This window comes from Sinohyriopsis cumingii, chromosome 10, assembly GCF_028554795.1.
Source record: "Sinohyriopsis cumingii isolate HCF-2022 chromosome 10, ASM2855479v2, whole genome shotgun sequence".
NCBI lineage: Eukaryota > Metazoa > Mollusca > Bivalvia > Unionida > Unionidae > Sinohyriopsis > Sinohyriopsis cumingii.
In genome coordinates this window covers 84,773,742-84,791,191 of record NC_142970.1, presented here as the reverse complement: position 1 = coordinate 84,791,191, position 17,450 = coordinate 84,773,742, and the positions used below count along the sequence as shown (strand labels likewise).

Genomic DNA, 17,450 nt, shown 5'->3' with positions numbered 1-17,450 from the left:
TCGAGAAAGTGGTTTTCTAAGTTTTCCTCAAAAATGCGTCCTGGATTGTATGTAACAACGCATCTGAGAAAATGTCCTAGTCTACCATGAGGTGTATCGTTTTTCAGTAACTAAGAAATCTCGTAGGTCAGGCAAGTGGAACTTCCTACAGTGCGCGGTCCGATATTTTTTGTTTCTTTGATTTTGATTTTTAACGTAGCGGTTGGATAGGGGTTTTAAATGTTACCGTATTATATTAATGTAACCAAATGAAACCAGGTCAAAGGTCGTAGATTGCATATAGTGGCACATATTCATGCTTATTTCCAGTTTTATTTGATTGCACTGATAAAATTTCTCTGTTGATATAGAGAGTGAAGATTTTTTTTTTATCTCAGTGACACTCATGCGTTCCAAGAAAACATTTTGAATAATAAAGACAACAAGAAAAGAAATAAGAATAGAGTAACGAAAGTGGGAATCAGAGATGGAGGGAGGTTGGTAAATATAATTTGTCTGCGGGCATCGAGGAGTTTTGCAAGGGACTTAACTAGGAGAGATAACATGAGGCAAAATAGGAGAGCATATTAAAGAGTTGCCTCTCTTTCCACCAGTAACTATTTAAAAGATTAATTTCATTATAACAAAAAAGGGATGCAAGCATTAAAATAAATATCATAAAGACTCGCATAAAATAATATGCAAACGCCATCTCAGTGAGTGCTCTGACGAACATAAATTCAGTAATTCAATTTCGAATCCCTTCTTAGTCGAACGAGGGGGAGACAGTTGGTGTGTACGTTTGGCTAACTGTTTCAAAGGAAACTAAACCAAATCTTTTTTCATCATCTACAGACGTCTACAGACCACAATGAAGCAGATAAATATTGATAGTTGTGTTCTAAAATAGACGTTCTCAACCAAAACATAAGCCAAGGCACCTAATACTCTGGTAAAATGCCAACCCAAATAACTATCATAACTATCAATCTATCCGCTACCTAGGCTAGACGCAAAATGTTCTCTCTCTCTCTCTCTCTCTCTCTCTCTCTCTCTCTCTCGTGCGCGCTCGCAGAATGATTAGACCGACAGGCAGCTTCAGAGAAACATGCATATATATATATATATATATATATATATATATATATATATATATATATATATATATATATATATATAGATAGATAGATAGATAGATAGATAGATAGATATAGACGAAGCGATGAACTGGTTTATACAGTTTTACTGACATATAACTTGTAGGTCAAGGAGAGAAACAAGGGGCGAAGATATCCTGTTATCGTCTGCCTGACTTACATAACTTTAAAAAAAATAATTAAAAAAATGAATATTTCACCAGGCAGGCTTATTTAGTAATCGAATAATACATCCAAAGTAAACTGCCTCCCATTAATATCACGTTGATTATAGCTTTTTAATGTATCCGAATGCAAATTGTTTGTAAATATGAGGGCATAATTGACATGGTCGTGATCGAAGTGATCCAATATCTTGATTAGAATGAACCGAACAGATCAAAGACAAGGCTTCAAGAGTCTCAGTCAGTCAGACGCAGCAACACCTCAGTACAATAAGACCAATTTTTCTCATTATTGACACAGTCTTAGATCTTACTGATAGAAGCGTATATTCCATGTTTGATCAAATTCTGGTCACTAATGTGTCTTCCAGAGAGGTGCAAAGTCAACGAATCAGATTTATAGGTTACTGCATTTGTATGGGAAAATATGAACGAGTTTTGGGATGGAATACTGCATGACCTTGGGAGTGCCGTATATCCTTCCGACCAAGAGTTCATGTTTACCCATACAAATGCAGTAACCTTTCTATTATATGCTCATTTTTTTATTCTACCTAAGTTTAATTATATAAACACAATACACTACAAGAAACAACGTAAATGAATGTATGCCGCATTCCAAGCTAAATACACAAGCGCATATTCATCATTACACAAATCAACATTATTACTGCACACATAATTCAGCCCAGATAAATTTGAACTTAGTCGTGCGCTCGACATAACTTTCGAAAGAAAATGAAGTGTCTAGTTAAAATTGAAATTTAGAGTCATATTGCGAATGAATGTGCACTGCATAAACTTTTCCATTTGATCTGGAATGAATAGATTTTTGTATTTTTGATTATGGACTTGATTTGTATGTTACGATTCCACATGAAATACACGAGATTTAATAAGCTAGGGAGAAGCATGTTGACATCTACAAATGTGTTTCTGTTTCTGTCATTGAATGTTTGAAATCATAATGTGGGGAAAATATGAAGTCTTTCAATTGCAATTATCAAAAAGACGCTATGGAATTTAATGCTTATTTCATTTTGAGTGCAGTAAGAAGGATGCAAATGCACTTATCATCGAAATTACAGCACAATTTCGAAATGTGTAATCCAGATTGAAAACCTATGACATGGCTCGTGTAAATCGGATTTGCAGAATTAAGAAAATACATGTGGAGGAAATTCAGGATGTAAAACTGTAAGTATATTTTATTTTGCCATTCTTATCACCAGCTAAAGAAAGAAGAGAGTATATGACTTGTCACTTGTATGTTATTTGTAAGGACCTTATCTTGCGTATATTATATACTGTAGCTAGCCTAAATCCGTAACAGTGTATCAGCACGGAATGTACCAAAGCAGCTGGTATGTGGCAGTCCACGAAACATCTGTTTTAGTTCATTCAGAAACAAATTTAAACAACCACAACGTAAAGAGCCTCTTACGCGAGTGTACATGATTTGTGTACAAATCAAAAGTGCTGGCGTCTGCGTCCATTGTTTGTTTACAAAATAAAGTATTTTCTTTATGCACGTGAATGCTATATGTCTATTGCCGCACGAGTTCAGTATCGGGTAATACTGAACGATTCTAACAATGTAAAGTTAACGGGGGAAAAATGAGCATGTAATAAGCAAGATTACAGTATTAATATGCATTATCAGACCAATACAATATCTTTATAATATTAACCAATATCACAAGATTTATAAAAATCTGATAATAAATATGGTTTCCTGGGTGGTAGAAAGTTCAGCCAATCAGATGAAGGATCAACTAATTAATATGCGTAAATCTCATTGGTTATCGAACTTGCAGATACAAGTCTATATTCCATGTCTGATCCGAATCGAGTCAGAAATATGGCCTCCATAGTGGTAACAAGGTCAGCAAGTGAGGATCTTGCTCTTAGGATTGAAGGTGAGGGACATTATTGATGTAAGCCTACATTCCAAGTTTGATCAAATCGGACAAAAATATGGCTTCCAAAGTGTTAAGAAACTCAGCTAATCACATGCATGATTATCTCATTTAATATTCAGGGATCTCGCTTATTATCGAATCAATCCATGATATCGACCATATAGGCATATAGTCCAAGTTTGATCAAAATCGGATCAGAAATATATTCTCAGGTGTGATAATAACAAATTGTATCGTGATTGCTAGATTACACTGATTTGTCTGAATCAGAAAATCGTGATCAATGCGAGTCATGAAGCGGACTTTCTGACGCTGACAACAAGACGTGATCCAGCAACTAAGAACGAATTAGTATCATAGTTATAATTTTATTATATACATATTAATGTTCTAATTCCAATATCCAACTGTAGAACAAAAGTATTTGATTAATAATTATCCTTTTTCATCTTAAATCATAAACGAAGTTACATTTTGATCATCGGAGTTTTATGAATGAAGACCGTGCAACGGCATTCGTATTTAAAGTCGTGCAGCTTTCAATTTTGCGTCAGGGAAGATTTCATCAGCTGGATTCCTTTAATTTTTCTCCCCGAGACCAGGATGAGTGCACGTTTCTACCCCGACAGTACGAGAGGCTCCGATGGGGACTTGACATGGGAATGACAACATCATTTCGACAGCCATTTACAGCGAGACTTGATAGATTGTTGGAACCTGATTTATTACTGAGCATGTTACTCATTTCCTGTCACGTGTCAAATGAGGCTAAGGCACTTTTGTTCACTTTGCTTTTGTAACCAAGAAACAGCTCCAGCCTCTTTGAGGATATTGTGATTGGGAATCAGAAAAGGTTTATTATACTTTTCCTGCTCCTACGAAATTAAAACAAAATTCTAGCACTTTCATGAGTAAAAAATGTTAAGTTACGCAGTTAAAACCTAAATCCCAGGTTTGCTTGAAAACGGATCAGAAGTTTGGAGACCATAGTGTTAACAAGCTAACGGTGAGCGCAGGCACGACCTAAGACGGTCATAGGCTACGCCATTAGGTGCATGGCCGTATGGCCAGATGAGATATGAAACAAAGACAAATGGAATGGGATAGATAAAAGAAAGAATGATGCAAAGAGAAATAAGAACAGATTGGTAGGTTCCATCAGTGAAAAGAAAACATGTCTGAAAATATTCAGGATGGATAGCATGAACAAGTTGAAGTGGTCCGTGTTTGTGTGTACAGTCACTCTTGTCTGTGTCGGCAGTCTCTACAAGTTTTCCTCAACTGACAGCGTCTATCCGATAACAAATAGCTTGAATGTGTGCTAGGGTAAAGATGATCACATATTTCCTCCGCCACAAATAGACTACGATCCACATAAAATACATATTGATTCACGATGGAAACCAAGGACGCTCAGCTGGAAATGCGTCAGAGTCGTAATCCAAGAGTCACGAGTTCGTTCTTCGTCCAAATTGGCACCGGCCGGCTCCCTTGATTTAGTCTCTTGGAATGGCATTTAGCTCCCACGTCCTCCGCATCTGATACAGCAAATTATGTATCGACAGTGCCGCTAAAAGACAACCAAGCAGAGAAATATAATGGGTACTGATAAATTATTCATTTTCGTACCGAAATCTTTATTGCATCCAAGATATACTGTGACATAATATTTGTATTTCGCAGCAGTATGAGAGTTCAGCTGTACTAAAATGATTACGTCTATTCGATATAAATGGACATTAAATCAAATACGTTATTGTAATTCGCATTGTATATAAAAAGAAGTACGTCATTGCCACTCACCCAACATATAAAATAAATCAATATCGTTATACAAATTCATGGATCGTTCTTTACATACACGAGATAAACCAACATCATGACTAGATAAGTTGATTTCTTCATAATGGATATAATTAAGTTATCGTATCAATATGGTGACTTTAATTCGAACATAAAGATAACAGGCGATTTTCACATTATCTCCCTTGATTAATCTTCGCACAAAAATACACAAAAACGCTGTAATAAAAGTCTGGGTAATGGTGGGCGTGTAGTATTGCATGGATCCATTGGATATATGATAATAAGATAAATTAAAAGTCAAAAAGGTGACAATTGTGTTGAAAGTATGATATACTAGGTACAGCATGAAGACTACTAATTCGGCAGTCAACTAATATCTCTTCTAAGCTCCAGATTAATGCAGCTGATAAAACATTAAAAAAAAAACTTACGGTACAAATAAGAGAATATACGTCATAAACCCTGATAATCAAAACATATTCACAATTAAAAATCACATTATTGTCGTTGTAGAAAATGTATTCGATGCAAAAGGCAACCTGTGTAAAACATGGAAAATAAAACGAGTATTTTTCTGCCTTTCGATAACCATCCTTGATGACCATTCAGAAGTACGAGTTCCGATCCCAGTAGTCATTCGGATAATACATTCGCCTCTCTTTGACAGATAGCGTTGCATTTTTATTTATGAAGTGTATAAAGACATAAAAATTGCGACTGTAAATCTACAGTAAAACTCCGTACATCCAGGATTTTTCTACTGTAAAACTCCGTAAATCCAGGAATCCTTTTCTTTCGTATGGATTAGCAAGGGATCTGGATAAATGAATCGTCTCAAGGAACAATAAGGAATAATAAGGAATAACTGATCCTATCATGTTGATACCATGTACATACGGAGACATTCCTGTAAACAGTCAAAAGCTCACTAAACCGTTCTGAACACCGACACATCATCGCTGAAAACAACAAACTTTTATCTGAACTCTCAAAGATTTACCACTGATACTATACAATATGTGTCAGTATTTTCCAGTGCCTGATATCTGACCGAAATAACACGATGGCGTTAATATAAATGATTGAATCTACAATGTGTAATTAGGTATGTCATATATACTTGTGGGTACTGACCTCTACAATATTGTCTTTCTTACAAAAACACGGGACACCTAGGCAGTTTCCACTATATAAAATGCATATTTTCAATTTTTTTTATTATTCTGAATTCAATTTGCGTAAAACATTCAATATCAACCAATTTTTTTAAAAAATAATGAAACGATAGTTTCTTGCAAGACATGGAGTAATTTTATAGATATTGCTAAACAAATTAGTTGACGTGGTTAGCTCAGTTCTGGTGATTGGTCAATAAGCTAATTGGTAGGCGTGATTATCTCGTTTAAAGTGAATCGACAAATGCCGATATTTTGGTTCACGCATTAAGTAGCCATCCACATGTATCAAAGTAAGTTCAGGCACAATTACAAAAAAAAAAAAAAAAAAAAAAAAAAAAAATGTACATGCCATGAATTTAAGATCCGTTTTTCAATGTGCATAACAATGTGGGATTAAACATTACAATGTATAAAACAGTTCATTTTATGTAGGATTCTTCATTTATATACTTACCGTCCGTGCTCGAGTATATGTCGGTTCCAACTGCAAACACAGACCTTAATAATCCGTCGCATATCTCACTGGCAGATCGGGGTCTGTTATTTATCTAATGATTACTTCTAGCACAATGCTTAGACCCACATACGTCGCGTTATGCGAAGGTAGATCTGGGTCTATGCAGTTTGCAGTTGGACCCGTCTTATAAGCGAATGCCAAAGTATTTCACCTATACCCCATTTGCATAAAATTAATGCTAACTCTTAATTTACAAGAAACAAATATGCAACCTATTGAGTATTTACAAAGAAGTGGAAAATATCAGTCTTCAAAAATATGTGTCTAATTGCACTTTTGATGAACGTGCAACTTATAAAAACTATATAACAGGTAAAATCAACTATTTGGCACAACCACTGCATATAATACATGTACAGGTTTTTAATTTTTTTTAAAAGAAACAATGTATTAAAGTTTATACATATACACATTTTTGTCATGGTTCATATTAACGTGCAATCACTGAGCGAGTAGTCAGGTTTTGACGTTCATAATTGTACTACTATATAAAAAGAAACATGGACATTGACCTTAGTTGTAGCTGGACTGAAACATAGCCATGCAGACATTCAAACTGACCATAGAAGTGCTCGCTGTGTCGAGCTTCCTCAAAGGCAGGCGCAGCAACATGCTTACAGTGTCCGTAAAAACTACGTGTAACATAATAGAGACACCCCAAGCACGTTAACAGTTCCAAAAAAGATATAAACACAAGGAACTGAAGTTTTAAAACAAAATCACACCCAAAATATAGTCAGCTACATATCTAGCTCAATCGGACTGCCTTTGTCCAACAGAAAATGCACATGTATTTGAGCCAGTCACAATACACAACAACAGTGGGCCGAACACGCCACCCTGAAGAACACAATCTGACATATAAAAGGCTTATAATGTATAAACAGTTAAGCCAGATGAAAGATAGATGGTTAATAAATTATTTTTTTCCAGTATTTTACCCCATGTTGGATCATAATGTGGTGAGCTGCTTATGGAAGCGATATCAGCGTCTCTCACTGCCAGTGTCAAAACAATGTACTTATATTGTCCGAACATCTAGTCTTATCGCTGACCGTTTAGAGAATAATGGATACATATAAATTTCCTCCTCCTGGCATACACTTATGAATTCATCGAAAATTTCCTAAGGAGCAATTTTTAGGCAAAATGCTCTCTCTCTCTCTCTTTCTCTCTCTCTGTAGTAGCATTTATGTACTTAAGTCAGCAAATATATGCACCCTGAACACCCCAGAGGTCTGATCTCATATGAAGGTTGTTGCGTATATCTCAGTTTAAGTTACTAACAAAACCTAAACGTAAAGGAACAATACTGCGTATATTTTCCAAATTTTTACACTGCTTTTGTTTTTCATTCACTTCGATCCAAAGTGTCGAGAACATTTTTTAAATTGACGTTCTGTTCGATCTAAAATGCTGAACACTGCTTTTAAAGGCGCTCAAAAGTTTGATGTACGTGGGGCTTTCCTTGACGACGTGTGTATGGTCACGTGACATCAAATTGGTAAAAGCGCAAAGGTAAAGTCATTTTCCATTGGATGGAAGCGTGTAACACTTTGATGAAACCTATCCCATCTGTACAAACGGTCTTTCTACAAAGTACATTTCTTCCTCTGAGATGGGAGTTTTCAACACATTATTTACGTCCAGCCATCAGCTTGTATGGTAACAGCCGCAGTCGTTCGAATATGTATACCTCTAAAACGACGCTTTTCAAAGTCTGAAACTTTGACTTCGATTATCAATGCATACCCAAATGTTTTACAGTACTTGTTGGGTCAGAACATCGAGTTTGTACAAGGAATACAATTCCTAACGTTTTCCAAAATTGTGTATTGTTTCATATTATGCGGTAGTGCCCCTATAAACTACCCATAAGTGCATTTCTCACAAGCAAACGCACACATTGAACTATCACTATAGACCAAAACAAGGTTGGTAGCAGATGTATTTGTAATGGTTTTTTTTCTTTCTTTCTTCTTTCTTTCGTATTTTGAGCTTGGCATGACTGTAATGCGACTGCAATGGTGTAGAATTTACACCTTTCTGTTCATAAAATTTAGCTGTCGTTTTTGCAGAGTTACCCAACGGATCCAAAAACCAGGTGCTTTCTTCCAACTCATAGAAAGAGTACCTGGCTTTTAGAAATATCGGGCCTCTGCCCCTCTCTCTCTTTCATATATATATATATATATATATATATATATATATATATATATATATATATATATATATATAATGTTTGCCACATTTGACTAAATCCATGCAATAACGATGACTTATTCGATAGTTTCGCTTGCAGTGGCAACGAAATGAGAATTCTCTTTGGATGCCAGGCAGGAAAGTTAAATTCTTCAAGATCGGAATGTCATTAAATTTAGACTTCAACATGACACAATTTTCTGAAATTCAGAAAACAATCGCAAAAGAATTCAGTTGCCTTCAATGTGAAAATATTTTCATTAAATCATTTGTATGTGTCACATTCTTTATTTAAAACAAAACTGGAGGAGTTTTGTGTGAAGTCGCACGGTTGACAGTATTCTTTAGATTGATCCACAAACTGGGTTAAATGATAACAATCAATTCATATTTGTTTACGTAATCATGCTAACACGCCAAAACAGCAACAACAAAAAACCTCATGACCCTTGACCTTAAAATCTATGTCACAGCACCGAATAAAATGTTTTCTACTGAAAGAAAACTAACAACAAATCGTTAAAACTTCGCTTGCATATGTATAAGTCATTGTTTTCAGTTCAATAAAGTACAAAATCAAATGCAATCGATGACCTTTGACTTGACACCAAAGTCATTTTGGTATGGTTTGCAAAAAATCTTAACATAAGCGTGAATATGTTCGCGGTCAGACCTGCACCATTTTCATTCTGAGCCAATTAGATATTGCAAGACGTGTTTAAGTGCAAACCTAAAGTCAATGCCATTATTCAGGCAAGAGAAGTAGTGATGACAACATTTTTGACATTGCTATGGCGCCAAGTTGGAGGAATGGTGTGCACCATTTTCAATCAGAGCCAGCTGGCTGTCAGATCAGCACCATTTGATTTAAAGCCAATTTGACACCGAATGATGTCTTGCAGTGAAAATCCCATATCGATCAGACTACCCGCTCGGTTGTAGTATGGACAACAAGCTTTTCAAAATGGCTATCTTGACGGCCATATACAATGTCAGAGGGCACCATTTTCATTGTTTACCAATTAGACTTTGGGATGGATGTGTTCATAAACGTGCTTGGCAATCATCCCTGTACTTTAGGAAGAGTAATGATAACATATGTGTGCTAATCTGTTATAAGCACAGTAATTTAGGAAGAGCAACGATAATACGTGTGATAAGCTGTTATAAGCACAGTAATTTAGGAAGATCAAAGATAACACGTGTGATAAGCTGTTATAAGCACAGTAATTTAGGAAGATCAAAGATAACACGTGTGATAAGCTGTTATAAGCACAGTAATTTAGGAGGAGTAATGATGAAATATGTGTGTTAACTGTCATATGCGGTCACCTATAGAAAGTGAGTAATGGAACTGTTGAAGACAGCTAGTCACTTAACTGAGGTTCATCATTTTATTATATTGGTTACCGGGCTTAAAAAACTAACTTGCAAAGAAGAGACTGCTTATTTTGGTTTACGGGATTAAAAAACTAACTGTTGCACGCAAGAGACTGCTTAATATTACACATGATCTTGAAAGGAGTTTCGACTGTAAAATACGCTGGGGTTTTCCGGGAATATGTAGGTTTTTAGCAGATGTTTACTTGTATCATAGATGGCGGATCAAGACGCACCATGCCACAATTCTACAGTGTAACAAACATGCAGGAAATGTTGACACGTGTTGGCAAGTGGTGAAAATAAAACATAATATCAACCATAAATGCGAGTATCACGTTCAGCATACGCGGTGAGTTTTAAATACGGTTACGTGTGAAACTAATGGACGAAAGTAGATATTTTGTTTCAAACAAATATGTATAATACTATCTGACTAGATAACCTTGATTAATATATATATATATATATATATATATATATATATATATATATATATATATATATATATATATATATATATATATATATATATATTGGTAATACTTAGATAACATATTCTAAGGTACTTCAAAAAGCACCTGGCTTTACAAAAATTATACATGCACGTGCCTAAGGAATATATCAACTAGTCATTTGAAGCTCTAATTTTAATATCATGCCGGAGTCTCCCTTATTTCCATCCTGAAAAAGGTCTGGGTCAGACCTGAAGGTTTTACGGAGAATTGTTTCCGTTACCATAGATTCCGTCGATGCACATTTTCGAAGTCTCTTAATCCTTTTCAGCTTGTCAGGATTACTTTCAAACATGGCAACAAGTTCATGAAAACTTCTCGGTCTTTCAAATTTTTCTTCAAGTTCAGTATCACAGCCTTCCGATTTTCTACGTGGTTTTCTGGTCTCTCCATCAGACATGTAGTTTCGTTCAGCAACGATTCTCTGTGTCCTATCAGGATCTCTGTCAAAGTTGAAATATTTGCGCTCGAGCCTTTTCGGAGAGTCCTTCTCAGATTTAGAAAGTTTAAAGGGATAAAGCGGGGGTTTATTCAAGGGAGGAGATTGTATATCTTCTGATGTGATAGAAGAAGTCATGCTTTCTGATCCTTTCTCCACCTGGTCATCGTTGGTTGAAATATGATGTTTTTGCCGTATTCTTGATTCATTATTTCTTTGTTTTATGTGTCTTGGAGTTGAACTCTTTCTTTTTGACGACCTTGACGAGGTTTTTTCACCTTTTGGGCATTTTATTTCAGATCTATCGTCCTGTAATAATTCAATCAAACTGGGTGCGCTTTGTGAACGTGTCAACTGTGAAAGTCTTCCGCGCTCATCATCACTTGAACTGAACAATTCAATTTTTGATGCGATGCCTTTAGATATTTTCCGCTTGCGTGGGACTTTTACATCGGGAGAGCTGTCACTCGAGATGGAGCATTCTGCAACAGAGGACTCTGTGTTATCAGCCTTTGGTTTGGACTCGAACTGATCTCGGACTGGTGAAAACGTAGTCTGTGTCTCAACAGTCTGAGTTTCTATTGTCCTTTTAAGAACATCAGCTGGCATTGACTTTCTGTGCTCCATGTTGCCCCGGCGCTGGAACCTTCCAGCTCCTCTGGAAGAATGATGTTGTTCAGACATAGCGTTAGAGACTAGTTCAGTGTTTGCCTGAATTCCCATGTCCACTGTCTTTTGCTTAACAGTTGAACTGAGACCTGAAGGTTTTAAACCGGCTGAGACCACTGATGTCGCTGAGCCCAATTTATCTATGATGACTTTTCCAACTCCAGACTGTGTGCTTAAGCTTGTCTTAGCTTGTAGCTTGGTATGTGCATCGGGTGGCTTCTCTATTCGTTTTCTAGATTGGTTAACATGTGCAGGTACTTGAGAGATGACTTTGTGCTCTGCCCTATCGATGGCATGGGCTGTTTGTGCAGAAGGGTCTGGCAGAGTAGTTTGTGAGCTTGAACTTGATCGGATAGGTTTGTCAAAGGAAACATACAGAGCTGACTGATTTTTTGAGTGTTGTTGACCTCTACTTGGCGCGACATGCTGATTTCCTACTTTGTCTTTTCTTAGGTCCGTCATAACTGACCCTAATTTATTTACAGAATAACTACTCTCATCCTGTAGATAATGGTGGGTGACTTGTGGCTGAACTTTGACCTTAATTGGTACTTGAGTGTCCTTACTCGGTTCTGAGAGCACAGGGTGACCATGCACTGCAGGGTGACCATGCACTGGGTAAGAAGTATTACTCACTACTGCTTTGCATTGCTTCGTAACTTCCTCCAGGAGAACTTGAAACGCTTTTGTAATATCCTCAAATTCACCTTGTGTCTGGCGTTCCACCTCAGCTATATCTTCGCTAAAGCCACTAGTGAATCTTTTCGATCGAATCCTAGAATCGATATGAACGGAATGCTCAGATCCGTCTTTATTGTGGCCAACATTTACAACATTTGAAGATGACTGATTCGGTGATCTTACATAATCCCGCCTGTCAGCACCATCAATGATAGAGTCATCGTCTAAATCTAAACTGTCATATATTCTCTCCAGCTCTGTTAAAGCATCGCTTAGTTTTGATTTCTTTGCCTTTCCACTGTCTATTGGTGAAAATTTGACATCAAAGTATTTCTGTTCTGCAGTTGGGGCAAACTTTCTCAATGCCCGCAGAATTGAATCCAACCTATCTTCATCAGCTTGGACTATTCTTGATTTTATTTGTGACAGCTTAAACTCAACCTCTCTAGCCAAGCCCTTCAAGTCTTCAACCGACTGATCCAAACCTGATGCATCAGGCTTCGTCTTACTAACAGTCTGCTGTTGTATTTGTAATGTTCGAGTCTGATTAGCTGATAAGTCTTTTGAGGGGCCAAGACATTGAGTGTATACTTTCTGATCGGCCGCAAGACTCCCATTCAGTAGACTGACTACTGATTCATCTGATGAATCAGCAGCTAACCCTGTGCTTATAAGTTTTTGTTTCAACAACGATGGGTCAAGATGATAGTTTCCATTGATCAGATACGGGAACTGAGTGTACTGGGGATCAATAAAAGGCGCTTGCATTGCCTCTTTAAGTTGTTGCTCAAATTTCTCTTGCCCTGTTAGCTCATTTTCTTCTAGCACTGCAGGCCCTGGATATCCTGCCACCTGTTCATTGTTTTTCTGAGCTATAACCCTGCATGCCAGTGATATGTTAGGCTTTGATACTGAATCTTCTGTCAACTGCTTCGTAGAATGCTTAATGTCTGGAGAAAGCAGACTAGGCGAAGAGCCTGAGCTTCCAAAGCTTTTCTTTGTTTTGGGGCTTAGAGGCTTCCGTTGAAGAGATGCTCGAATGTCTTCGAGGACTTCATCAAGTGCACATGCACTGCTTTTCTCGGTTGTAGGTGGCTGTTGTGTCAAAATTTTGAGACGAAGCGGTTGAATGTTAGGAGTTTGAAAAGCTCTGGTTCGGAATGTTTGTGCATTTGCTTCACCTTTTAAACTTTCATTATTGGTCATTTTCAAATTACGTATGTCCCTGCTACCTGTATCAATACTTTCACCTTGAGAATGTAGAACACTTTCAGATGAGCCCGCTGCAATCTGCAACAAGGAATCCAAGTCATCAATTTTATGAGAAGGAAATTTGTCTGCTAACAGAGCTTCTTTCCCAAAACTTGTCATTTCCTCTATTTCTTTCCACACAGGATCCTCAGAAAAAGGAATAGTCTGCAGTGTCCTGGCTTTCATTCTTTCGATACTGATTAGACCCTTCGAACTTTCCATACGTGGAGACCATACTTCCTTTTCTTTGACCTTAACTTTAGACTCTAAACCTGATAGAAAATTATTCAAATTGGCCATTTCTTCCTTTGTTTGATGCGGAGACATGGGAGGTGTCTCGAAGTCTGATCGCATTGCAGATAACAATGCCTTTTTGTTTGGCGACAGTGTGATAGATCCAGACAGGCTCTGAGTCGGAATAGTTATTATTGCTTTTTGGAACAACTCTGATTCATTTTTCCTGGTCACGACAGGGGAGACTGCTTTAGGAGATATAGTCTCTATGACACTGAAGGGTTGTGGGAAAACTGGTCCCTTATCCCATCTTTCTTTAACATACTTTGGAATCTGTCTAACTGGAGACGGTGACCTTTTAACTTCACTCTCACTTGCATCTGAATCAAACCTTTTCTTTAAGTCTTGGAAGCTATCTGAAACAATCTCTTTTAATTCTGATAACTCTTCCTCGTATCTTGATGATCGCCATGACTTTCTCACGCCACCATCCGAATCTGTTGCAATGGGTGGTTTAGCTTCCAATGTTTCCTCATTTCCACTTAGTTTCATATTAGTCAAACTTTGTGCATGCTGTGATTTTCTCTTTTGCTCTATTTCACTACTTTTCTCCGAATGATGCATGCTTCCTGATGACAGAGACCGCCCAGTCACCTCACATGTATCAGAAGGTTTTATCGCTCCTGAAGGTCCTCGTTCAGATATAACCCTAAAAATCCTGTGCAAATTAGTCTCTGATGCAACAACCCTAGGCTCGTTGTAAGACAAAATAGCTGGTTCAGCTCTGCTGACCTGAGAACCAGATGAAGTTGATTTTGTCAGATTCACAGACATCATTGATACTTTCTGATCTGAAGGCTGGTGAACATGCTGCCGCTTGTCTTGAATATTTTGCTGGCTACTGTCGCTAGTATATGTCTCTGATTCCTGGATTGTATTTAGTGTCCTTTGCAATTCTGTACCATTAAGATCAAATTTTTGCTTCATCAGTTTTTCCCACTTTTTAACCCGCTCTGATACCTCAATATCGTACTCCACATCAGAAAACATGCCTCCCTCTACCGATGGTAAGGAAAGACTTTGCGATGGCTGTGAGACAATAGTGTTATTTGCTCGGGTGACATTTGTATATCTATGACCATAAGAATGTACACTTGGAATTTCATTAGTCTGGGAAGCATTTAAGTGACTGTCTGATTTTGACAAGTCCTCCATTTCTGGCAAAATTACTGATCGCCTTTGGACATATGGACTGCATGTTACCTTGGGTATAGTATTCTGGGTCGGAGAAGAATATGAATTTGGGGTTGGCTGTACTGTTCTCAAGCCTGGCCCCTGTGACAATGATTCCTCCCTACGTGTCGTCGTGTAAACTGACTGACTTAATGTTGGCTGTCTGCTAGTTACCATGGTAACATTTGGAACTGACTGAGACATGATATCACCCCGAAATCTGGCAGTTTGATTGGATGCATTTGAGGGAACCTGCAATCGAAAACGAATTTCCTCCTGAATTGAACTTGAAGCTATGGGCTTATATTCTTCTGGATCAGATTTTGTTTGTGTCAATTTGGAGTCCGACACTTGACTAACATAATGACTAGACTGACGCCTGAGTCTTCCACTCTCAATTTCACTTTCCAAGTACTGAATATTTGACTCAATTAGATCATCTAACGAGTCATCACTTGAATCACTGTTTGGGTACCGTCTGTGCAACTCAATTTTGTTAACTGCTTTTGGGGGATTATTTGATCTAACTTCCCTAAAACTCCTCATTCGGACCTCGTTCATGTTCTCCTTTCCTTTGTTAGAAATATCTTCCTTTATGTTGGAAGCAGATTCTTTGCTTTCTGAAGTATTCCGATAGCTCACGACACCACCTTGCGGCAATTCTACCATTCGACCTCTTGCACTTCTTTTATCTGCACCATGAGAAAATCCCTGTACATTATTCGGTCGATTGGACGCTACCTGTTGAGAAGATTTTGCAATACCTTGTTGCTTAGTATATTCATCATAGAATCTTCCATTGCCAGCTGAAACTGTATTCGTATTTTCCAATTTCACCGTTCCATTTTCATTCTGGGGATTTATTGGTATGAATCTGTATGGCTCTTCCTGATAGCCACTTGATTTGAGTCTTAGATTTCTTCCTATGTCCTCTGTTGGAATATCAGGTTGCTCAATACCACGATATGAACTTTGTGGAAGAATGTCATTGTCATCCATGGGTTTCTTCCCTGCGAAAAGATTGGAACTTAGTATTGCCCGTTGTCGAAGCCGTGAAATCCGTGACTGAGGCGTACATTCCTCATCGCTTGTCACAGTAATGTCAATTCTTTTGTTCCTCCTCTCCTCAAGTTTTTGAAATTTCCCTTTCTGCAAATTTGAAACCACGGCATTTTTGCCATTCTCCTGATACACAAAACTCTCACGGTTTCTGTTAGAGGACACACCTTGAGGAGATTTACTCCTAGCTGAGTAACGTAAATTTGTTTCCTTTTCAAGGTTATCATAATGCGAAAATCCATTTTCTGTGCCATGCATAGATTTTCTATTAGACTGTTTTCCATTTTTCTCGGTCCTCTTCGTCCTCTTTACATGTAACGGGCTTTTTGTCCACTGTTTCCTAGCACTATCATCTGAATCAGTTGAGTAACTCCCGGACATATCACGTGAAAGGTCATCATCTGAAAGGGGCTCTGTGAACATGGAGAATCTGGATGGGTGTGGCCTACTAAATCCATCTGTCTGTTTTGTCCCCTCCTGTATCGAATTTCGTATTCTTCTTCGTCCGCGTGGTCCCTCACTCCTTGATCGCCGCTTTGTGGCAGCCTTGTTTTCCTGTGTTTGGTCACTTTCAGCTGTGTTTGGTTCGCCACGTCTTCCTGTAGTAGAAGATTACATAAATTTAAAGCTGTTTCAGTATTCTTTCTATAAAACTGGTCTCATTACACAATGCATTTTGATAAACTCTTTGTTTTGTGAAACTCATACAGGTTTCCATCACTCATAATTTGATCTCCCTGTGTTTTCTGCCACACAGACAAGCAAAATGTGTGAATTTTTTTAAATTCATAATGGCAACTTATTACTGGAAAGTCTCACTAAATTGTTAAATTATTTAACTGTACTATTATATTGTTTACTTGTACTGGTATATTGCTTACTTGTATTAGTATATTGTTTACATGTACTAGTATACTGCTTACCTGTACTAGTATATTGTTTACCTGTACCAGTATATTGCTTACCTGTACTAGTATACTGCTTACCTGTACTAGTATATTGCTCACCTGTACTAGTGTATTGCTTACCTGTACTAGTATATTGTTTACCTGTACAGGTATATT

At 37.5% G+C, this 17,450-nt stretch overlaps 1 protein-coding gene across 3 annotated transcripts in view; it reads right to left on the bottom strand.

Annotated features, from left to right (window-relative positions):
- Window positions 1-4,816: 4,816 nt before the first annotated feature.
- The window catches only part of LOC149790496 (uncharacterized), a 116,926-nt gene continuing 104,292 nt past the window's right edge, over window positions 4,817-17,450 (bottom strand). For all 3 annotated transcript variants that reach the window (XM_089972543.1, XM_089972545.1, XM_089972544.1), the window contains exon 3: window positions 4,817-16,985. In XM_089972543.1, coding sequence (XP_089828669.1) covers window positions 10,930-16,985 — 6,056 coding nt within the window. In that variant the 3' untranslated portion in view covers window positions 4,817-10,929. The remainder of the gene's footprint in view (window positions 16,986-17,450) is intronic.